Genomic DNA, 24,679 nt, shown 5'->3' with positions numbered 1-24,679 from the left:
GTTAATTCAAACTTTGCCCTAAGTGAATGTGGCAGACGGGTATGTCGACAAGTCACATGTTATGTTATGGCTGCGTTGCCATAAAGCAACACAGCTGTTGGGATCTGTTCAAATCCACATGATCCGGCTGTCTGCTGAATTTTCAAAATAAAAGAATATCTGCATTTTATACGGACTTGGATTCTCTGACAGTTTAGTCGCTCTACAACATTGTAATTATATTATATATATTTTACTGATATGTTTAAGGATAATTGTGAGTTTAACTAATGCTAATTCAGAGAGTAGTGAGCCACAGTTGTCTCTTGGGATGTATAATCTGCTTTAGAGCAGGCTTCACTGTCAAATCACACCTAGTTTAAACCCAAGCAGGCACCTAGCAGGAGGCACTCAATTCTAATAGGAGGAGGTCTCTCCTCTTTGAGCTCCTCTCATCTCTTATTCATGTAGTGAAGGTGAGAGGAGAGAAGGAGCTACAAGTGAGAGCCGAATGGGTCAGAGAAGAGAGATGAAAAGGGGGAGAAAGCTCTGGTTAAAAGAAGAAAGAGGTGAACAGAAGAAAAAAAGATGGCAGGAGAAAAGCCCCAACTCCCTCTCACCCTTCCAGTTGATCCCACGGAGGAGAAGAAAGACTCTGGTCCTGGAGCTCCACACAGACCAGGATCAAAAGGAATCCCCAACTGATCCAAATGTTGTTTTAATGTTTCATGTCGGACAAGACATTGAGTTGAGGCTCGGATGAAACACGGCCCAAAGGGACTCTGATCAGACGACGTTTTCACATGACAACGTCACACCGCGGAGCTTTTTTGTCTGACCACATAAACTGTGTACATACATTATTCAAAATGTTAAGCAAATACATTGCTTGTCTGATTGGATTATTAATGTCTCGTTTACATTATGCCATTGTCACTCCCCAGATTCATTGATGTACATTCATTACATTTGTCACGGTTTGGGTTCATGTCCTGTTTTATTTTGTAGTTTTCTTTCTCTTGTCTTCCTGGGTAACTTCACTTCCTGCCTTGTTCTGTCATCCCCTGTGATTGTCATGATTGTTTCCACCTGTGTCCAATCACTTGCACCTCCATAGTGTATTTAAACCATGTGTGTCTCTGGTCCCTTGTCGCGTCATTGTTGATTGTCAGAAGCCTATGTCCGTGTCCGTGTCCTCGTCCTCGTCCTTGTCCGTGTCCTTGTCCTTGTTCTCGTTTCCTGACTATGCGTTTGCCTTATTGGAGTTTTGAGTTTTTGACTATTAAAGTCCCTTTTTGTTTCCTGAAAAACTCGTTTTGAGTCCTGCCTTTTTCCCCACGCAACTTCCTGACAACATTTACACGAAAGAAAAACTAGATATGACGCGTACAGCAATCCAAAACACATGTACATATTTAGACACAAACCCAGTACGGCTAAAAAAAATACATTGCATGGGGGCGAGTTAATTAGTGTCACAGTAAGGTACAATGTTTCAATGTCTCATTTTCATTTTCCCCAGTGCATTTTTATATGTGCACACCTACAATCCTGGAAAGCGCAGTTTGTGGGAAAACCTATGTAGGAATTAATAAAACATTCAATCATACATGAATGCTGTTAATGCATAGAAACCTTTATGCAACCCACACCGATTATTTTAGCTGTGACAAAGCCCTTCAAGGATGCCGGGAAGCTTTCTTGTTCAAAGCCTTGTTTCCTCAGAATAGAAGACCGAGGACGACCGTATTTAGAGTTTTTTTTTATGCAGATGCCATTACTACGCGCTCTCATGTAATGCAAATGTACACACTTGCGTGCTCACAAACTCATTTAAAATGTAGCACGTTGAGCTTTCATTTCATCTGTGCACAATACGTCAAAAGGGATCTTTGAAATGTGAATACTCCAGCAAGCATTCACTGAGAAGAATAGAATGCTCAATACAGGAAATCACTGCTCATATAGCTGCATACAAGCCTTTGAAGGTAAGATTGGGGACCTGTTTAATATCTCCCACTAAGCTCTAATGGATCAGGAAGACAAAAGAGCTCTAAACTTGCGTAACTAGTGAATCTCTGCCTGTGAAGGGTTAACTTGTTCCTCTCAGGCAGGTAAAAAAGGGTTGGGAACAATCACGCGGAAGTCATTGACGTAAGAGAAACTAAAAAGAAAAGAGCTGCGTGTTTCTACGTTACCTTTACAGATCTGATTTTCAAAAGAAGAACACTACATACATACACAAGGTAAAGTTTTAATGTGTAGTCTTGTCTTGAGTAATAACTAGTACAGGCATGAAAATCCCTCACCTTTCGGCGAAATTCGCCGTTTTGAAACCAAAATAGGTCACCTACGTGAATCGTGTAGATTCAATGAGTTTTTTGGGGGTGGGTTTGTATTCATATTCAGTGAACTGCGAACAATATTATGCCTGATGAGTATTTAATGACTTGTCCCCTATTAGTTGTTGTCAATTCCCATCCCCCCCCCCTCGTCGGTACGCGAAAAATGATCCCTGGGACAAAACCAGTTGAAAACCCCTGCCCTAGAGGGGTAATATCCTTCTCACCTTTTTCACCCTTGACCCGTTTTCATGCCTGCTAGTAACTACAACTGTGAATCAGGATCGACTTATGACTGCTCTCACATGTCTTCCTCATTTCCTTTCATGTTGTCTAGACATGGCTGCTGTTGCTGCTGCTGCCAGCGGTCAAAATACAGAGAATAGTGTTCTTTGTCCTATCTGTCTGGATGTGTTCAAAAAACCTGTGACGACTCCCTGTGGGCACAACTTCTGTCTTGACTGCATCACAGACTACTGGGAGACCAGCGATACCGTGATCAAATGTCCGCTGTGTAAAGAGAAATTCTTCAGCAGGCCAAAGCTTCAGGTCAACACTTTAATTGCTGAGATTGCCTCAGAGTTGTACAATCCTCCAAGATCTCGCGTTACCCCGGAAAAAGCAGGAAATGGAAAAGTGCTCTGTGATCGGTGCACGGGTGCAAAGCTCGAGGCCATCAAGTCCTGCTTGGTGTGTTTCTCGTCTTTCTGTGAGGAACATCTGATTCCTCATCAGAGAATTCCAGCCATGAAAAAACACCGGCTGATCCAACCGGTTCATGACCTGGAGAGCCGGATCTGCACGACACATCACAATCCTCTGGAACTGTTTTGTAGGGTTGATCAAATGTTTGTTTGCGAGACCTGTAAAGACACCAACCATAAAACGCATAAAGTAGTGAATCTGGAGGATGAGGCCCAACTGAGGAAGATCAGGCTGGGAACAGACCAAGGAATCACGGACGAATTAATCAAGGAGCGTCAGAGGAAAATTGACGAGATCCAAAAGTCAGTAGAGGCGAGCAGGACAAAGGCAGCAAAGGCCCTGTCATGCAGCGCGCATTCCATGACTGCTATGATAGACTACATCAGGAGAAGCCAAGCAGAGTTGGCTGACATTATTGAGACAAAGCAGAATCAAATTGAAATGGAGAGAAATTGCTTAATCAAAGAGCTGCAAGGAGAAATTCTACAACTGAGGCGAAGAAATTCTGAGCTTAATAAGGTTGAGTTCACCAACGACGCTTTGTGGTCCCTTGAGAACTTTCTGTCTCTCACCTTCACGCAGCCTCAGGTCAAGAAGTGGTCCGACGTGACTTTTGACGGCGATGAGTTCAGTGAGCAGGGAGCCGTGGCTGCGCTGGAGAGGACTGTGACGAAAGAGATAAAGATGCTGTGTGATCCCGATTGGAAAGAAATGCGGCGGCACGCTGTGGATGTGACTCTGGATCCGGACACGGCCCACCCTCTCCTCGTGGTCTCTCCAGACGGGAAGCAGGTCGCACGCGGAGACGGAAAGAGGACGCAGCCAAAGAAACCAGAGAGGTTTGACCACGTCCTTAATGTCCTCGCAAAGGAGGGGTTCTCCTCGGGGAAATTCTACTACGAGGTCCAGGTTGGAGACAAAACCAACTGGGATTTAGGAGTCGCAAACCAGTCCATCAACAGAAAAGGAGACATCAGACTGAGCCCTCGGAACGGCTACTGGACAATTTACCTCAGAAAAGGAAAGGAGTTAACGGCCAGCGCCGGACCTGCCGTCAACATCACTGTGAGGCAGACGCCTAAAAAGGTTGGCGTGTTCGTGCATTACGAGGTGGGTCAAGTCTCCTTTTACGACGCCGACTCCAGGGCTCTACTCTTCTCCTTCACCGGGTGGAGCTTCACCGAGAAGCTCTTTCCCTTCTTCAGCCCCTGGGGCAACGATGGCGACAGCAATCCAGCCCCCTTGATCATCACTCCAGTCAAACCCGGCAGCTGAGTTTTTTTTTTTTTTGTCTGCTGGATTTGGAGAAACAAAAAGAGACCGGGGACTTGTTGAGAGATCACAGCGGAGCGCTGAAGCGTTTTGATCCGTGAAGCGCCGGCATGTCGTCCTGTTTTCCCCATCCATCAGTGTCGGAACGGCGTGTCACAGAGCGACGCCTGTCACCCAGAACCTGCGGATCTCCAAGGGAACGCACAGGTAGCCATCAGGTGGATCCAGACATACATGAACAGCGTGACGCGTTGTGCTGGGTTACAAAAATAAATCTTTATCTGAGGGCCATCAATTTTGATGCTTTAAAAGCTGCCATTTGCTGCATTTGCAAACATTTCATCAAACTCGTTTTGTGTTCCTCTGGGGTGACACATATGAGGCCGGTTAAGTTTTGACATGATGGATGGGATCGACAACAACTATTTTTGGGTTCACAAAATACTGTTTGATCTACATGGGATTCACCTGAGGCCAGCATATACAAACGTGATTCTTCTAATGCGGCTCTCTGTGAGAATCGTTTTATCAGTCAGCAATGATGGAGCCTGACGCTGTGTCCTGTAATTACAATCTGCCAAACCTGCTTTCCAAGTTCAAACACAGCAAATGTGTTTGATTAAGAGAGACTTATGCAAATCTATATTGAGCCAAAGTATGTTTGTTTGCTGGTGAGTAAGATTTATTTCCGATTTAATCCCGTTTACGTGTTTCTTCTTCCTCCCTAGTAGAACGACTAAATCATAAGAAAGAATAAATGTTTACAATCATCATTTTGAGTTAATTTTGTGCTTAAACTGAACCAAATCATATTGATGTCATATCATGACTGATCAACATTGATGGGTGACAGTTTCAGAGGTCACAGATGTCGTCCTCATGACAGATGACACAAACAATTGCATTCTGTCGGTTGGTTTTCAGGACTTGTTTATTATTTATTTTTTTTCGTCATGATGCCGGTTTTCTGTTTAATCAGGTTGTTTTAATCTCATCTGGACACAAAGTAGCTGAAGAGCTTCAGGAAAGTCGGTCAGATCAGCCCATTGAATTGCTGTATCGTTAGGACCACACACTGGGCTAATGAGTGTGGGGGGCTGTTGGGTAAAAGCCTTTCACATCATCTCCATAAAGTCTGTTAATAATTACACCCACAATTGGATGACCGTGCATTTTTTGGCATAATTTATAGAGATGAATAATGATGTCATAGCAAAGAGGACCATGCTGTCAGAAAATTCAGCTTCATAAAAAAGTATATTGATTGTTGCTATTCTCTTAAAATGTATTTGACAGACAAAATCCCTCTTTTTTTGCTTATCTTTGGAGTCTGAATTGCAATGGCCGTGTGTGAATGTATCTTGGATAAACGAATCAGGGTAGAAATAATAAAAGCAATTTAGAAAATTGCAGAATGGATTTGTTTGGGACAACTTGAATAACTTAACAATCTAAGAAATCCTGCTAACAGATAAACACACAGAATGGCGAATAACAGTGTTAAAGTGCATCTGTCACACTGAGGGATATAAACACAAATTAGACACTCTCCTGACAGCCTGAGATCCCCAAAATAATACCTTGCTTTTTACTCCCAATGGCTTGTGAAAAATAATGACTATTCTGCATTTCGCAAGCAGAGCGTTTAATGATTGACACAAATCATTCCATATTGTTAACCATTAATTGAAAACATATCACCTGCAGAATGGGAGTATAAATGTGTAGGTGCTTTATGAATAGACACGATGGGTAGACGTTAACCCAAAACGGGCTTTATTTTACTGGTAATAGTCAGTGCTGCAAAACATTCATATCTCACATTAATAAATGGTGGCAATACTGTATTATGAAAAGTAAACTATTCCGACAAAAACTTACATAAGGGAAAGTCTGGTGGAAGTGAGACTACTATTAACACTGTTAAGCATTTGTTTGATGCTTAGATCTTTAATGTGTTAGATTTTCATGAATCATACAACATATTCCTATTTTTGTATGAAAAATGTGATTCTGCAAAGTAACTTTACTTTTATTCAATACATTATTTTTTTCCTTTTTTGCAACGTATTGAGTAAAGGTACAAAGTATCATCAAGAGGAGCTGTATAAGGACAAAGACCATAACATTCTACTTACAATTGAGTACATGAGAAAATGTACTTACATGTATTCCATCAATGGTTATGGAAATAGTAGTTTAATCTTTGTGCTAGTTTCAACATAATGGATCATATATATACACACACACACAGTATATATGCACACATATTCTGTATTTTGTTTTGTATTAGATATTAATATTCGAATAATTCAATTGGTACATAACAATTGGTACGCAGTTACCAAAAAACCTTGAACCTAAATGCACCCAAAACATTGGACAATACAGAACAATCCTACGAATATGCTTGAGACTGCATTATGACAATGTTTTCCCAGATATTTACAATGGCTGAATGCAGAACATTTTGTGTAATCATCCTAGGGGGGTTAAATTGCAGTAATTGACTCAATTGTGTTTTAAGTACTCCTCTGTATTTCAAATGTGCTGCACTTTATTACTGTCAAGGAAACAAGCTCATTATAAAAGAGGGCTTGTAAACCACCATTCTAAGGTTTCTGTCAAGCAGGATTTTCAAATTAAAAGCAGTGCCGGACTGTGCACTGCTTCTGGTGTGGAAAGACAGCTGCTGAAGCAAACCTGTTGATCCAGTCAGTGAGTGAACACACCCGCAGCTTCTTAGCGGCTCTTTCTGTTCACTTGGTTTTCTTTAATCACAAGACAACTGACAAGAGAGGGTAATCCTGGACTCCTGTAAAAAGCTGATACTCACTAAAAACTGGTCAACTCCAGCAGTTTGTAGAGAGGCCCGGAGGCGGCGTTTGCTACACACTGTTTGGAAAGAGACGCTGGTGAGGAGGAGTGCAAGAGTGAATAATGAAACGGGGGAAAATTAAGTTTAAATGAACCGCAACTGAAAAGATGACATTGTCTTTGAGTCCCAAGACCCGCAAACATTTTTATAATTAAAACCATGCGTGGTACCTTCACGAGTCACATTCCAGCTAATACATATTTAAAAATTCAAGATATTTTCCAACTCACGCTCTTATTAGCGTTGTCTGGTTAGGATGTTTTGGTATTTTGACCTAAAGAGTTCTGAAGAATTGTCTCCATTCAGCCACATATGATGTCATTAGTCAACACCTACTGGGTGTCACTGTTTCAAACAAATAATGAAGCCCTGATGGCTGACATAAAATGTAATACAGCTGGGTATAATTTTGTATGTAGTGGCTTGCCCCTATGATAGAAACATTGGTCGCTCAGTCCTCCACCTGATGGTAATGAAACTGAAAGAGATATCTTTTTACAGCTACTGAATGGATTGGAATGCGATTTGGTACAGACATTTATGGTTCCAGCTGGAATTAAGTCAACTTCGATACCATAAGACTAAAACTAATGCCTCTCCCATTGTCCTCAATGTTATGTTTTTGGTGCTAATTAGCGGTTATTAGCATGCGTACATGATGAGATAATATGGTAAACAAGATGAACACAGTGAACATAGCAGAGCCTGCTAGAAATCAGCACGTCATCGTGGGCCAAATAGCATGTCGACATGAACATCAAGCTTGAATCACAAACAACTACGCCCCCCCGGCAGGCTAGAGGAGGTTTATGAACTAAAATAAATGGCTGCATTTATTTTTTATGACGAGGATGTCCCGGTGTTTGTGTCACTGTGTCGGACCACAAATGGAGTGAGTACTTTGGTCCGGGTTATTACACTGGCTTAATGAATGACCGTTTGTGAAAAGTACAAGTCCATCATATGCTGTGTGTGTGTGTGTGTGTGTGTGTGAGGCGCGTGTCCATGTTTCCAAAGGACCGCATGACTTTGCCCCACAGTATGTGTATCTAATGAAGTGTCATATGTAATGAGATAAATCTATCCATGTGGGTCCCTTAACGAGACTAAATCCACATGGCTGCTAATGAGTCGGTGCTCCATCAGTCGTCCTCGGAGTACTGGAGGACCTGCCAGAGGCCGGAGACGACCCGGAGGCGGACAGAATCACACCCTCTAAGCCAGTAAATCCAAAGCTCCAGCTGCTGCAGACCTCCATCATCTAGCTAGCGGTCCTTCAGGGAGTGACTTCAAGTGAGCAAACGGCTGCAACTTGATAGACGGTGGAGTCATAGCCGGCGCAGGGAAACACTAATCATCTGTAATCATTGATCTGCCGTCACTGGTCCGTACTCATTAGCCTGGTGGAACAACGCTCTTGAGGATTTGTTACCATTGTCTATTATTAGCTATCCAGCTACTGCTGTTTTAAATATGTGCACTGCAGGCGCTAAATGCTGTGCAACAACATGTGGCTAATGGAACAGTGTGAATTGTTGTGAGTTCAACAATGTCACAAACAGAAGTGATGGTGTGGAATGAAGGATAATGCATAATCAGGTGATGAAAACATTACAAACTATTAAGCTTTTTGGATATAAAAAAGGTGGCATTAAAAATATTGTTTTTTTTATCCCAGTTATTAAAACATGTTTTCCTTGTAAAATATAAAACCGTAAGCCTAACGTATAGTCTAAATTTGCCCAGAACACAATAAAGACGTAACATACTGCACCATTCACCCTAAAAGTGCCAACACATCATTAAATTATGTTCATCATTTTGATGAAAAAAATATATTTGTGATTAATATTACTCTCAGTTATTTTATTTAAATGTAACTATTTAAATTTGAAACTCACAAACTACGATTTGAATGAGATTTGTGTCAGAACTGGTCAGAGATTTTGCTGCAGCTGCGTACAATGACATACTTCTGGACACCAGGGGAAGATTTAGGTTTAGTGCTACTTAGTACTTGCTTGGAGACAACAACCTATCAATATGACAATTCTAAAAAAAAACTCCTGAGATCTGGCTAATTGGATAGCTTTCATGCATTTCAAAGCAACCAAAAACGAGTCGACATTCATGCAAGGGGCTCTGTGAGCACTTGAATTCCTAATATGCGGTAATGATAGCACGGTGAACCGATCGACTGACAGACGTATCGACATCACCATCTCCAGAGCCAGAGTTGCTGGTACGACGAGCATACAAATATCATCGTTTCTTCAATTAATTAGCACAATGAGCCAATGAGCCAATATATATTCTGCTAATTTTGCCATGAAAATGTGAGATGTCTCACAATTTCACGTAGGTCTATCCAAGCCAAGCCTTTATTATCAACTGAATAAATAAATGATGTTTTGCAGTGTTATTGCAAAAATAAAAATAAAATGATTATTAAATACTTGCAGCAAATTTATTTCCTGCGGTTAAGGTTTCCTGCGAGGAAATTCAAAGAAATTGCAGCGAGGGGTGTCATCATGATACTAGAGTACTCACTCTGCTTTAATGGCACCTTTATTGTAATAGTGTTGAAAAAAAAGAAATCCAATGAAAGAGAGAAAAATAATGGAAGCGTGACTTTGTTCTCTAGTATATTTCTAAAGATAGAAGTCCAGATCCAAAGAGTCGTGCTTCACAAAGGCTTTGATCTTGAGGCTTTCTGACAGAACATAATGCACACAGACCGTGCACGTACACACATACATGCACAAACATACACATCTTTTCATTGACTCATTAAAATCCAACTGTCTGTGGTTCAGATAAAAGTCAGTACAGCCTTAAAGTAAAAATGCTAAGCTCTGTTTTCCTTTATACACAAATTGTGGTGAGCCTTACCGTGCTGTAACTCTGCTTATTATGGCTACTGAGGCACAGAGGGTCGCTTTTATAAATGCTCCTGCTGGACCTTCTTTTCTTTTAGTTATTTTTAGTGGGTTTGTGACAAGAGGTGTCTCCATTCAAATTAATCTCGTTAAAATAACAGGGAAAAGTGGGAAGGAGAGGAAATTTAAATCATCAAAAAAGACACAAATAGAAAATAGAAGAGCCTGGACAGAAGGAAACTACAGCGAGTCCGAGAAAGAGTAAAGCACCACAGGATAAAATGGTAAAAACAATGAATAAAGAGGAGCAGAAGTAGATTTCATACTCAATAGCTCTTTATTGTCAGTCATTGTGGAAAAACAGGATTTATTTTTTCATTGAAAAGCAATCTCAGCAGGTTGAAATACTAAAGCTTTGTTTGTTCAACATTTATATGGTCAGTACCTTCAAGGTCAACAGTGGTATTGACTGTGGGAGAAACATTATCTTTCTTACATAATTGGTATCAGTAAGTGGTGGTGAGAGTGAAAGAAGGATGAGTCATGTGCAGATTCTCCCTATGTGGACTACCGTATCTTTACCTCTGGGCATTGAATCCATAAAAGCATATATGCTGTAAAGTTGTTAGCGACGGTCTTTGGCACGAAAAAAATTAGCCAATCTAGTGTAAGGTTGCACAGACCATGTTTGACTATGAGCGCCACCAATGAGGAAGCTGTGCCCTGCAAGGACAAATATTAGTGCATTTGGAGCCCCTATGTATCTCTGCCAGATTGTAAATCCAGGACAATTAGTGTCACCTCGATGGATAAAAACAACGGATAAACACCTCTACGTCTTAAGGGCCCTCTTTTTTCTACCGCTCATAACGCAATTAATTAGAAAGCCATTTTTTAAGTAGACAGCACACTGGCCCTGATTAAAATTAGGCTCATTGGATGACACAAACACACACAGGAAGAAATGACAGGAAATGCATTTGCTCACAAAGTATTCACCACAGCATTTTGTGTCAGGTCAGAGCTCCGAAGGCTGGAGTGAGATTTTTCAAAATGCAGCTTCCTGGTTTTTGCCGTGTGACCTCCAAAACAGTCCAGACAAGTAGAGCCGCGGGCTACAGCAAGCTAATCAAAAACAGCAAAGACCAAACAAGGCAACCTCTCTCAGACTGTCTCAAAATAACCGGATTAGAGTTTATCTCTCACCAGCAGTTATTTGATGCTGGTAGCATTTAAATTGTGTTCCATCAGGAAACCTCCAACCTGACCGAGTGAGCCACTGTGATTCCAGGCAGGGCCCGTGTAGCGTAACACACAATGGTATTGGGGGATTATAGAGAAACCAGAGAGGACGGGTTGCGAGATGCTTTTGCGTTACTGTTACTGTCATGAGGTTGTATTGTCAGTACCTTGAGGCGGACTGGTTCTTTTCCTCCTCTTTCGGTTTCCTGCTGGGTTTTCCATCGAGGCACACTCGGTCGCCAGCGCTACAAAACGGCGGGGCACAATCATGTGTGGTCACTCACAGCAATATGTATCCTGAGAGAACTATTTTATCCACAAAATGGACATTTGTTTATCAATCACTCCCTCGAGGTACCTGGAATATGTATTTGCAGTACAGTTTCCGACAGAGAATGATGATGAATTAGTGACGGAAAGTCTTGATGAATTGAAGTAATTGGAGGCTGCGTTCGCCCGCGGTTTGGTAAGTGGTAAGCCTAAGAATGAATGAATAACATCCAATAGAGAGTTGGGTCACTCAACACGATGTAGTGAGGGTTTGCAAAAGACCGCTTTGATGTAATTTTCTATAGTTGTCAGACTTTCTACCCATTTTCTTTAATTTATCAACTTTTTTCTTTTTTCTTCTTTTATGTCTTTAGGTCTGTTGGGGTTTGACAGACGAAATAACCTTAACACCACATTGCACATGAGTAGTTAGCTCGTTGCAACATCATGGAAGCAGCATAAGAAGCATCAGGGAATTTATCTGCTTTCATTAGAATTGGGAGGAAGGAGAGTCTGAAAACATAAGTACTAAAGCATTAAAATCACATGTGTTTCTGTTTGTCTGTTTTTTTCAATTGAACACTTTTAGCAATAAAACAAAAATCTTAAGAGTTAGTTTCACTGAGTGCTTCTGTGAGAGTTATTAAGTATTATTTTTTACTCTTAAAATAGGATTTGCATAATTGATGTGTTCGCTGTATTGCAATGGACTGTCGGAAAATAAATAAATAGTGGCAGCTTTCTTTTGATATTTCCTTTCACTTATTTCATTATCTATTAACATCATAACGTTGATCAGAAGCGCATGTGTGTTTTCATCACAATGCAATTTTAACTGTATTTAAACAAAAGGCTTATTTGGGAGTGTCATCTAGCAACTGGAAACTACATTTAGAGAATATGAAATACAAATTCCAAAATGCAAATTTGTGAGAAAAAAACTTTTTTCCATAATAATCAGTATTAAAAAGGTTTAGAATCTTTTATCAGATTATCTTAATTTCCCTCATTGCAAGAAGATATGAGCACTTTCATTTCATTTATTCTATATTAAACACTCTTTGTATCTTGTTCTTTCCTCTGTATTTCTCTGTGTTATTTATTCCTTGCTGCAGATGGTGGAACATTTCATTTTAAAACCATATTAAAATTCCCCCTCTACTCATATTGCCTGCGTTTCTCTGATGATTGTCCAATTCTGAACCAAAATACATGCTAACCTTCAAAACCACCACACAAACAATATTCGGTTTATTCTGACAATTCAAGCCATCACTTGTGACTCTGTGGTTGACATATTTACTTGTTCCATTGTTTCGCGTCATCAGGATGCACAAAAAGGTGTTAGCAGACACTGACGTGATATTATCTTTATGCATTTATGGATGCGTTTCAGCCTCTAAATTGTTGTTTTGGACAAGACAAGAACAATAATGTGTTTACAAGAGATTTCTTTCTGCTGAGCCTCCTCCCCATTCACTACGGCCTAATCCATATCTCCATCCTTCGGGACTCACAGACTGTGTTTAAGGGCTCTCTGTGAGACATTCACAGCCCTTTATAAACCCCTCCCATGGGTCAGCATTAGATGCTGACTTTGCCCAAGGGAATTACCCGAAAGTCGTTGCAATTTTACTTTTAACACGGGATAAAAAGTGGAAGCACGTAGACCTTAAAAAAGGTAAACAAAGGACGGCATATGTGTGTTTGTTTTCAATTCACACAAAACAAGAATGAAAGATGGAGTAAAAAAAAAAAAAACAGATGAAATCAAATTATTTTCTGTTCAACAAAAATTTTGCCATTTGAGCCGTTTTTAGGAGAAACAGTCAAAACATTTTTGACCTCTCATCCTGTGATGAACGGCCCTGGAAGACGTTCACATCAGGAAGTAAAAGGTACACAATAAATACAGAGAGTTTGACAGCGCGTCATATGTTTTAACGTTGCCATAGTGACGTGATATGATGCAGCAAAGTGCTGTCTCGCTCATAATTGCACACTTTCAATTTCTTACAGACACTGTAACAAATTGCTGTAAATATACGGTGCATTTCTAAAGGTATCTTACAGTATGTCATGATAACTGTAACATACAGTTAAATTTCCATCCCTTACTTACTTACTTACTTACTTACTTACGGCCAATGTCATGAATAAACAGTGAAAGCCGTCAAATTACATTATTTGTATCATTCAAAGTGTTCATTGCCTAAAAGTCATTTGAGTGTTAATCGTGACCGACTGCTCCTGAACGTGTTGTCAGATGCGTAATCTCAGTTCATCCAGAACACCTGTGCAGTTCAACATCGGAGGAGTTTCTCATTGCCTCGTCTCTTCAAGTAACATTGGTAAGTGTTTTTTGCCTAGCATGATTATTGTTCTCTTTCCTTACATCTTGTTGTCTTCCTCATCTTTGTAATTTTAATATTTTATCAATGACAGTGTTTCTAAATATTTTATTTTGGTTTGTTTTACAGTAGCCACTGGATTAAGGAGGCAAGCCGTTTTGTGCGGTCAATTGAAAGTGTTCCATAGCGTATTGTTGCATTTAGTTTAACTTGTTCCTAATAATTTTATGATTCATTTTTTTATTATTGTATACCTACGGCATATTTTATGTTTTGTTCTTGGTTACAAATGTCACATATTTTTGTCTTAAAGGAATTTAATAAACTCCAACCACTATGACCGAAATGAGTTTGGTTGTCTTTCTTTAATTTGTGGGGAATTAAATGCAAAGTATATGGTTATAAGTAAACGGTAACATTCTGGTATTTATAGCACAAAAACAGTAATCCTATGGTAACAAAATGTAATCCATTATACGGCAACAGACCCTATATTACGGTAGGGCACTGTAAATAAAACAGTAAGTTACTAGCGTCAACTGCCGGTAAATTGCAGTTAATTCACAGTAAAATTGGTTCAAGTTTACAGTAACATACAGTAATCCATTATACGGTAATATACTGTATTCTACGGCAGTGTACCATAAATAACTGCAAATTATTATTGGCATCCGCTGCCAGTATTTTACCGTTAAATGACTGTAAAGTTCAAGCCAATTTACTGTAATCCATTGTACGGTAACATAGTGTAAAAATCATTTACGGTATTATACCGTAAAATAACGCTAAATTCCTGACGTCCTTGCTGCCAGTAAGTAACCGTTAATTTACGGTGAAACTTTTTAGAGTGGACTCTCACACTCAACCACTTACCAGGTTAGGACAGTAAGTCCCTGAGGATGCAGGCTCTGGGGCCTTAGGGGGGGCCGCAGGGATTGGTGTCGGGGACAGAAGGACCCTTACTTTCCGGCGGTCTTATTTTTGTTTCACTGTGGTTGAGATTTTCACTATCTCTATGCATATACGTATGTCCCATGTTTTGATGCAAGAACACATAGTGTACCTTCATACATTAATTATTAAAACACAAAAAAACAGTATAATGGAAAACATTTTCACCATACCCGAAGGCCGTGGGGCTGTGACATAAAAAACAACGTGTTTACCTTCAGTCCCCCTGTAAACACAGCTCTACATATCAACTCTGACGCTTACCTTTTGGATAAAAGAATCCTGATCAAAACCTTCCTCAGACACTACATGTGCATATAACCCAGAGGGATCTAGAACATGTTGCAATGTGTGCCCCACCCTGATGTGTCCTACATCAAACAGAAACCCTCCAAACAGCCCCTTGAACGTTGTTAATTTTTAACCATATTTTGGTATGTTTCTCCAGCTTTTAGTGCAACGTGAGGATTAATTTTTGCGCCACAGGCTGTATCTTTTCCCTCCATCCATGTCCAGGCCCTTGGATGTAAGCTTTTCGGTAAGGTCACTTAGATTTGTTTGGACAGCCAATCTTTGTTGACCAATCATTAGCTGCTAACTGACCAGATTAGTGCTTTTCATACAGGGCTGCTGTGGACTAAGTGCCGAACAAGTGGCCCAGCTACTCTGATAATTGATGCAAGTTAAATCCACTATTTACCACCAGCTTCAGTGTATGCACACACAACAGGCTACCGCGTCTCCAGTTTAACCGTCTGGGAGAGTTAGCAGCCACAACGTTGCATGTTGGAGAAACAATCAGCTATTTTACCAGTAAATCTCCACAGCATCAATCATGTCTTCCTGGGGACTCTCGGGGTTTAATTGGAATTCAACACTATCCTTGTAGCTCTGACCGTAATAGTCAAATGTGTGTACAGTTCAGTTGTATTCATCAGTGAAAAAAGGCTTCAAGACCCAAGTATTTTCCTGGGTCGTGCTTGCTAAGGCGCTGGCCTTCAGCCAAGGCTCTCTTAAGGTGGGTTGGCCTTTAAGGTGGAGCACTCCGCGTTTAGCTCAGCCTCTTTTTGAAAAAGCTTTCAAATATAATTTTTTACTTTTGATTAATCTAAATGATCACGACAATTAACCGTTAATCATGAACATCCCTATTCCTGTAGTGGCAGACATGCTGTGTTCTAGAAGGACGCGCAGTCACACTATAAAGGGGAGCAAGAGAAGGTTATGTTGGTGTACAGCCAGACTTAACACATACATTTGTGTAGTTGCATGATTAGCTGTTAGTCATTTTTAGACACAGCGGTTCAATCAGGGTTTTTTTTTAAGTACGACTTTAAATTATATTGCTAATTGTAAATGTCAAGTTCTGACGGAAATTCCCTGAATCAACCTTCACATAAACATTTGAGAGTTCCTTGAGGGAGGAGACATTTTGTGATGAAAATTGTAAAATTTAATAAATAATTAAATAATAATAAATTATTAATGCAACATCATGAAGCCACTTTCCATTTTCTTTAATGCGTCTCTGATATAGCGTTCATACATTTTACATTAATAAAAGCCTCCACATCCATAAATGGAAGCACATCTCAAAATGTAGTATTCGCATGTCAAAAGTTCCCAGCTTCTTCATAATAATTTATCAATTATACTATAAATAGTTTTCCCATCTATAATGTCGGTGTTTTCCCATCTACAATTTCATTGTTTGGATTTCAGTGTTTTATAATGACATATTGCTTGTTTACATTTTTTTATGTTAAAAATTTAAATAAATGTATAAACTGTAAAGTTACTCTATTTATATAAAAACATAGTTTAAAAGAAAAGTAGAGACTTCTTTTTGCCTTTTAGTTCACATATATGACAACCAAGTGAAATTTAAAATTACAAAGGGTGCCTGTGGGCAGGAATAACGCAGTACGGATCTTTAACTGGTAGAATACTAGGATGTGACATTATTTCTATTTCTTAGGGCTGATAATGTTTGTATCGTTGTAATCATGAAAATGTTAATTATAATTTCATGGAAGTCTGACAAAATACAGAAACCTAAATGCTAACTCAGAATGTGTAATGACCATTTACATATTGATTGATACCTGAGAGAATGGGTTATATATATATATATATATATATATATATATATGAATATATTCAGCGAGAAATCTCATTCTGGAGCTCACATCAATTTTGCATTTGACAATTACTACATTTCCTCTTTCAATATTTTTTTGCAAAAGGCATTAACAGGGAAAATACAAATATCCCAATCCCACGCAACATCTTACCATCACTCATGAACAAGAGAAGTTAGACACTTACTCCCAAACCAGGGTGAGAAGTCCAGGTTTAACTGGCGGAGAACAATGGCCTGAAGCATGAACACAACGGTTTGTCTTTTGTTAGGTTCTCCTGTGACTACTATTCTCTGAATTTCCATCAGTCTCAGTTGAATATTTTTGAGTATCCTTTGCATTGATGGTTAGACAAAATGAGCACTCTGCACAGGGCCCCCTTGGGTCTCGACACGAAAAACGCTGAAAAAATAATCAACGTCTCACCCTTAAAACTTTTAGATCTGATAATCATGTTGCAATTGTGAGTGAGCATGATGAAGAAACGCAAAAACCCACAAACCACAACATGAATATTTCATTAGTTTGATGACTAATCTGGGACACAATATCCCGCTGCAGTCATTTCAGGGTCCATTTTCTGTAAGCGTTTGTGTAGCTTTTCAATATATTGGAAATGGATGCTGTTTTATGTGCACACATCAGATGATCAAGTCCGCACTGCACAGCTTGACTTGACACACACTGGCAGGTGAACTCATGCATCTGGGAGCGTGTGTCCAGGAGAGAGAGAGAGTGTTGGTGGAGTGTAGACACGTGTAGATTACTCTGTGTTCATCCATCTGGAGAAGATAAAGGCAAGACATTAAATATGTCATTGAGTGAATGTGATTTGTTCTTTTAAACATAACTTCCCAAAGGAACTCTATGCAGCTGAAAGGATTTGACTGTAATGGCAAAAATAAGTATTCACTCAATAGCTAAATGTATTTTCATAATAATGTAGGCCAAAAGATTAGCCATATTGGCACATTACAGAAGGGGATGCAGGAAAAGACTGGAGCTATATTATCTGAAGAAAATATTGAATAATGTACAATAAACAGTGGGCACATTCATTCAATAACTAAACTATCTTAGTCTCCTTAAGGTACTTTGATTTTCAAAAGGATACATTTGTGGTTAGAAGTCCATGGCTGTTATCTGGTCTTTATGTTCCAGTTAATAAATTATTTCAATCATTTGTAATTTGAATAAAGACACCGTGTTTTTTTCTTATTAGCCAGTCTGTGTTGCTCACCACTATTAAAACTGCTATGAAATTGCACGGATTAAAATCATTGTCCAAAGTATGTTCATTGTTATTGTCAAAACGAGAAAAAATAATTTGTAGTTGAAGTAGTGACGCTTTGTGTGCCGACGTCCGGCATGTAAAGGTCACTGGTTACGGCACATCAGCTGAAAAACGTCCATAATTAATTATATTATAATCTTAAGAGATAAAAGAAAATTTGAATTTCACAAGGGAACACAATGACATAAATCTCTTTCTGATAGTCAAATCTGGCACAAAAAAATCCCCTCTGTATTTCAGTCTCATGTAAGACAAAGTGCAGTAAATTAACACCTTTAAGGTCATCTTTAATCTTAAAATTTTCCGAAAGCTAGTATTTGCAATAAGTTCATCTGATGGGTGATAAACTAGAGGCTGAAAAGAAACTCAGCCATCTGTGCCCTTTCTGTCATCACTTGAATAAGCTGCTTCCTGCCCGCTGAACAAAAACATCGAGACAAAGGGGGACACCGAGCCAATGACAGCCCTGCTTTTTACAGAAATGATTTCTGTCATGAAGGTCACACAAAGGGTGAGTCACAGTTCAGGGTTCAGGGTTCAGGCTGCGATGCAACCACTCACATTAACCTCCCAGCTGATAACTCATTTCCAAGTTGGAGATCACTCATAATCAAGTGACACATTCCTGCTTGCATCATGTGCGGCGCTTTCTCCAGTTTAGCCTTGGGCCACCACCACCAGCAGCTATATTTCCGTATCTGGGGGTTTGCCTGTGAAACTTCACTGTCATGAAACATCCGGCGGTCTAGAGGTGAGAAGAACTACTGGTGGAGAGGTCAACCACGGGAACGTGTCATTGCTCTATTCATAGCCCCGACTGTCGGGCTCAACGAGATAACTGACGATCGTTCCCCATGATGACCCCAAAAGATGAAAAAACGAGGCGCCTGAATGACTTGGCTTAGCAAAAGCTGGCTTGGCCAACTCGCCCCGCGAAGCCTCCTCATAAGGATATTAACCTGGCTTTATTTTGAACAAAGAGTGAGATGTATACAGTGGCAAGAAGGAGAGGAATTATCTGACAGAGATTTGTCTTTCACCTATAAAAACACAGTAATGACCTTGCAAATAATCTAACTGCACTTCTGAAAGAAAGTAGATTTTAGTGGAGTTTCTTTAGTGCTTCACAAACTTATTTTATCACAGACCCTTAGGGAGATAAGATTCTCAATGTCTTAAAGAGATGAATGCACACCTCTAATTGTTCTATCATATTTGTTTCAGCTCCAGATGTGCAAAAGCAAACAGATGGATCGCAGCGCGGCAAGCGCCCCCAACAATGACAACGTGTGAAAGAACATTTATCAATAGTTTCTGTCTGCCAACACATGATCTGCTTCTGGTGTAAATATGAAAGGCACATACATAAAGAAAACACAGATATAAGTAACTAAAGTGCAGAGCTTTGCAGCTAAGTGCAGTGGAAAGAGTAAAAGCTGAAAAGTACCAATGGCACATCCACCTGTGTTTTTCACTTAAGGCAGAGATTTACCTCAGTGACGATGGAAAATAAACAGGTTTATGATACAAAGCCGCCTCAGAGGCAAATGCTACAGCGTCCACACGCAATTTCTGACCATCATCATTACTGTTTATACGAGCTGTGCCCATGGCCCAGTGGCAGAATGTTCTCAATCCACTTAAACATACAGTCCCTGGTTATTTCCTAAAGGAAAAAGCAGAATTTACTTTTTCTAAAGCCTACTCCCTCTACAATTTGTCACAGTTACATGTGAATAATTGAAAATAGTATATGTGGTTGCTTGTACTGGCAAACCCACTTCTTTACGCATTTAGTTCACATTTTGCTGCTTCCATCAATATTCATAACAACGCCGGAAGCTTCTGTTCATAGTGAAAAACCTTCAGACGACTTGCCCACCACCGAAAAACACTCCTCAGATGGACAGAAATTCCAAACTTGTTGTGAGTACCATCATGTTGCCATATCTCCTTAAGAGGCGACATGTCGTCATTGTGTTTGCAGCTCGTTTACGCTGCCCTCAAGCGGCAACAAAATTGATTAAATAAGTTTTCATGACATCATTTGATGCAATTGGCTCTTAAGTTACTGAATATAGTACCAAGCCATGCACAAAACGTGTAGAGTGCCCTGTGCAGAGTGCCGAGAAGGCTTGACAGATTGAGTATCGAGTAGGGTATCCATGGTGACATCACAACCTGTGGTGACGGGTATCTGTTGGCAGTTGTACCAGCTGTTCAGTTTGACTCTTTCCACGGAGATATCAATACACACTGAAGATCTCAGCAGTGCCAGCTGTCAGCTCTGTGTCGCACACACACACACAGTGAGGCTGCAAGAGACACTGCAAACAGCCACCCGCGAACACAAAGACGTACACACGTATTAAGCATGCGACCGAGTTAACCACGTGGAGCCACACGAGAGCACACGGCCATACATAATCACAAACACACGCATACATAAACACAAACGCACGCCTACACGCTCTCTTTGTCGCGTCTGTATCACGCTCGGCCACATGCACCTGCGCACGCAACGGTGAAATAGCCGCCCATCTTCCAGGCCTGTGGTGGCGACTTATCAAAGCGACACCTTTCAGTAAAATCTGCTTAAAAGAGACGGTGAAACCATTCGGTGTGCTTTCTATAAACCAGCATTTTGTGAAGAGTGTTCGTCGATATTCTCGCACAAAAGAGGCCGGCAACAGATTTTACGGTATCGCTGCATTTATTGAGGCAGCAGAAGCTGTGTGAATGAGATTGCTGGTGTGAAACCTCCTCATTTGTACAGCTTTAGCAGAAGTACAGAGGGGGTGGAGGGGGTATCCGTTTCCATTCACAATATAACACAGAGCCTACTTACTGTTCTGCACCGTGGAGATACTGAACACGAATAGGACAGGAAGGAGGCTTTATCTAACCATGTAGGAAATAGATCCTGAATGATTTAATCCAACACAGTGAGAGTTCTGGTTAATCGTTTATAAACTCACACACGAAGGTTAATATGAAGGCTGCTTAGAAAAGGAAAACCGTTTTAGTATTAATGTTATTAATTTCTTGAAAAGACTGACATTTAAAAATAAGGCTTCCTTCACAAGAGATCAGTATGTGTCCTAGTTAAACATATAATTCTACCTTTCAGTATTACCAAAATAAAACATATTTTATGATTGCGACTCACACAAGTGATACCACAAACCCCACTGATATTTTACAGGTTTTGAAAGGTCTCAGTTCATTATTATGCTCTGGACAGACTGTGCGCATTTCAAACACCTTTTGTGTTAAATCTTGACGAGTCCACCTCCATAACACCTCTCTTTGCACAACTTTGCCACATGTTCTGATTGTGTCGTAGCAAATCATGCATCCATACACGCACTAATATCGACACATGAGAAGATGCCACCGTGAATTCATCAACTTTCATTTTCTATACGCTAAACTTCCTATTAATCTTTAAGCATCTCTGCCCCATCTACACAAGCTCGTGTTTAATTGTAGGTTGAACAAAAACAGAGTGCATGCCGTCCAGAATCATGTTATCAGTATTCATTACATCGCGTCACGAGAAGAAAATTCCTCCTCAGCCCCCTTCTGTCATTTCCCTTGGGCTTTCTAAGAATCCACTGAAGGTTAATTTATTTAAATCCTCCATTCACTCATCTCTATTCCATTAAACTCTCCTAATAAATCTTTGGTTTGCCATGTAATCTGTTTCCTACTGTCAAAGCCCCAACCCTCAACTGTCTTTTACACATATGCTAGTGGATGTGCGCTCACCGGTAAACATGGCAGCCGATAAGGTCACATTAAAATCAGTAGTAATCATGATCTGTGTGTGTCTGCAGGGTGTGAGTTTGCGGAGGTCCACATATGTCTGCAAAGGCATATGTCCTTTGAATGTGGCCAAAAAGCTTGGTTTAATTAATGTGAGTGCAGCTCATGGTAGGGGGTCATAAAATCAAATGGCCGAACCCTCTCAGCCCCCGAGGAAGCTCTAAAGTCCCGAAGCTCCTGTCTAAGCACGTTGTGAGAGTATTTCCCATCTGCCCTCTCTCCTTTTTTACATACCATAATAAAGAACATGGTCATACCTCTCTGGCCATGATAGCGTTGATTATTCAGAGGAGCAAGGGGACCTTGGCTATATGGACAAGCTGTGCATCATAATTACTGCATGTCATGTCAGCGCTACACAGATGCCGTTATAATGGCTGTTAAAAGGCTCAGCTGTTGGTTTAATAGCGGGTGAAGCCGTGTGCAGTCTGTTGAAGGGCTGGTCTCGCTGAATTCAATCTGGGTTCAAGAGGGTTTGTCGATGAGAGGCTTGGAGGCATAGACAAGTTTAATAGACCTCGTGAGGTTAGACTGATAGAGGTCCGGCAACGGTCAGTGTAACGTCAAATAATGGCAATTAATGACCCGACACACAAGTGAGCGTTGGGTATGGCAATGCTTCTTAATTGATGTATGATGAAAGACAAGATATGCAAATTTGGGGACGCCTCATCATTTAGTCATGAGCGGGTCACACTTGCCTTCTCACATTTGAAAAAACTGCTGACTCATCTCAGAGTCATCTTCGCTCAACCCCCCCCCAGATGGAAAGTACAATTCAGCAGTCAAAAATGTACATACACTTGTAAAGAATGTCATGGCTCTCTTGAGCTTGAATTTTCTCTAGAGTGATAGGAACAGATACTTCTTTGTCATAACATTCAAAAAACATTCATGAAGTTTGGTTCTTTTATGACTCATGGGTTAACAGAAAAAGGAATCAAATCTGCTGGGTCAAAAATATACATACAGCAGTGCTCATATTTGGTTACATGTCCCTTGGCCATGTTCACTTCAATTAGGCACGTTTGGTAACCATCCACAAGCTTCTCGTTGAATCTTTGACGACTCCTCTTGACAGAATTGGTGCGGTTCAATTAAATTTGATGGCTTTCATACATGGACTCGTGTTCTCAATGGGCCTTTTGGAAGCCCTAATTCTAGCCATTCTATTACTACTTTTGATGTGTGTTTGGAGTCATTGTCCTGTTGGAACACACAACTGCGCCCAAGACCCAACCTGCGGGCTGATGATTTTTGGTTATCTTGAAGAATTTGAAGGTAATCCTCCTTCACTATCCAATTTACTGTAAAGCAGCAGTTCCATTGGCAGCAAAACAGCCCCACAGCATAATACTACCACAAACGTGCTTGACGGTAGGCATGGTGTTCAAGGCCTCACCTTTTCTCCTCCAAACACATTGCTGGGCATTTTGGCCAAACAGCTCGATTTTTGTTTCGTCTGACCACAGAACTTTCCTCCAGAAGGTCTGATCTTTGTCCATGTGATCAGCAGCAAACTTCAGTCGAGCCTTAAGGTGCCGCTTTTGGAGCAAGGGCTTCCTTCTTCCACGGCAGCCTCTCAGTCCATGGAGATGCAAAACACACTTGAATGTAGACACTGACACCTGTGTTCCAGCAGCTTCTAATTCTTGGCAGATCGGCTTTTTGGTGGTTCTTGGTTGACTCTTCAACCTCCTGACCAATTTTCTCTCAGCAGCAGGTTGCGTTTTCTTCCTGTTGGTGGCAGTGACAAAACAGTGCCATGCACTTTATACTTACAAACAATTGTTTTCACTGTTGCTCTTGGGACCCGCAGCTGCTTTGAAATGGCTCCAAGTGACTTTCCTGACTTGTTCAAGTCAATGATTCATTTTTTTCAGATCTATGCTGCGCTCCTTTGACTTTCCCACTGTAGCGTTTGTGGCTGTTTGTATCCAATGAGCCCTATTTAAATGACCTCAGAGAAGTCCCCAGCTGTAGTCACTCATAATCACTCACTTGAAGTTAAGAGGCCATGCTATGAAGCTCATTTCATTGACACTACTTTCTAAGTCACCAAAGTTGCTAATTCATGAAGCTGTATGTATATTTTTGACCCAGCAGTAATCCTGTAAAAAGGTCAGAGCAATGGGATTGCATCCACATGGCACCCAGCATTGTGTTGTTGTTGTTAAAAACACTGTGTGCAAACAATGGCAACAAGTACCCAGAAGGCCGATTTATCGTATAACAGTAAAAATCCATTTCTATTTGTATCACTTCTGTTTTAAAGACTATGCATTTAAAATACACTGCAAGCTGGTTAAAATGCTGGCGTCTTAGTCTCCAATTCGGCAGGTAAAGAAAAAATGACAACAGTATTTGGCTCGAAAGGTAAGGACGTTCACTTTAACACTGTTGTATCACCTGAAAACATTGCACGATTCATTTCTATTAATAGTTTTACGGGACAGTTAGCTAAAAACTGTCTGGGTCTGGAAACCTTTAAGTTATATCGTGGTGTCAACTATTTTCTGTTGCATCAGTCATTGACGTCCCTAACGT

At 40.4% G+C, this 24,679-nt stretch overlaps 1 protein-coding gene across 1 annotated transcript; it reads left to right on the top strand.

The window, feature by feature from the left end:
* Positions 1-2,088: 2,088 nt before the first annotated feature.
* LOC120818506 (E3 ubiquitin-protein ligase TRIM21) lies at positions 2,089-5,071 on the top strand. The gene is made up of 2 exons (XM_040175634.2): positions 2,089-2,225; positions 2,659-5,071. The coding sequence occupies exon 2, from the start codon at positions 2,661-2,663 to the stop codon at positions 4,299-4,301; it is 1,641 nt and encodes a 546-aa protein (XP_040031568.1). The 5' UTR covers positions 2,089-2,225; positions 2,659-2,660; the 3' UTR covers positions 4,302-5,071.
* The last annotated feature ends 19,608 nt before the right edge of the window (positions 5,072-24,679 follow it).

This window comes from Gasterosteus aculeatus, chromosome 4 (genome assembly GCF_964276395.1).
Source record: "Gasterosteus aculeatus chromosome 4, fGasAcu3.hap1.1, whole genome shotgun sequence".
Taxonomy (NCBI): domain Eukaryota; kingdom Metazoa; phylum Chordata; class Actinopteri; order Perciformes; family Gasterosteidae; genus Gasterosteus; species Gasterosteus aculeatus.
This window is presented reverse-complemented; position numbering and strand designations above follow the sequence as displayed.

What these genes read in the sequence shown, in the direction of transcription:
- LOC120818506 (XM_040175634.2), top strand. Translation starts at nt 2,661, where the DNA reads ATGGCTGCTGTTGCTGCTGCTGCCAGCGGTCAAAATACAGAGAATAGT.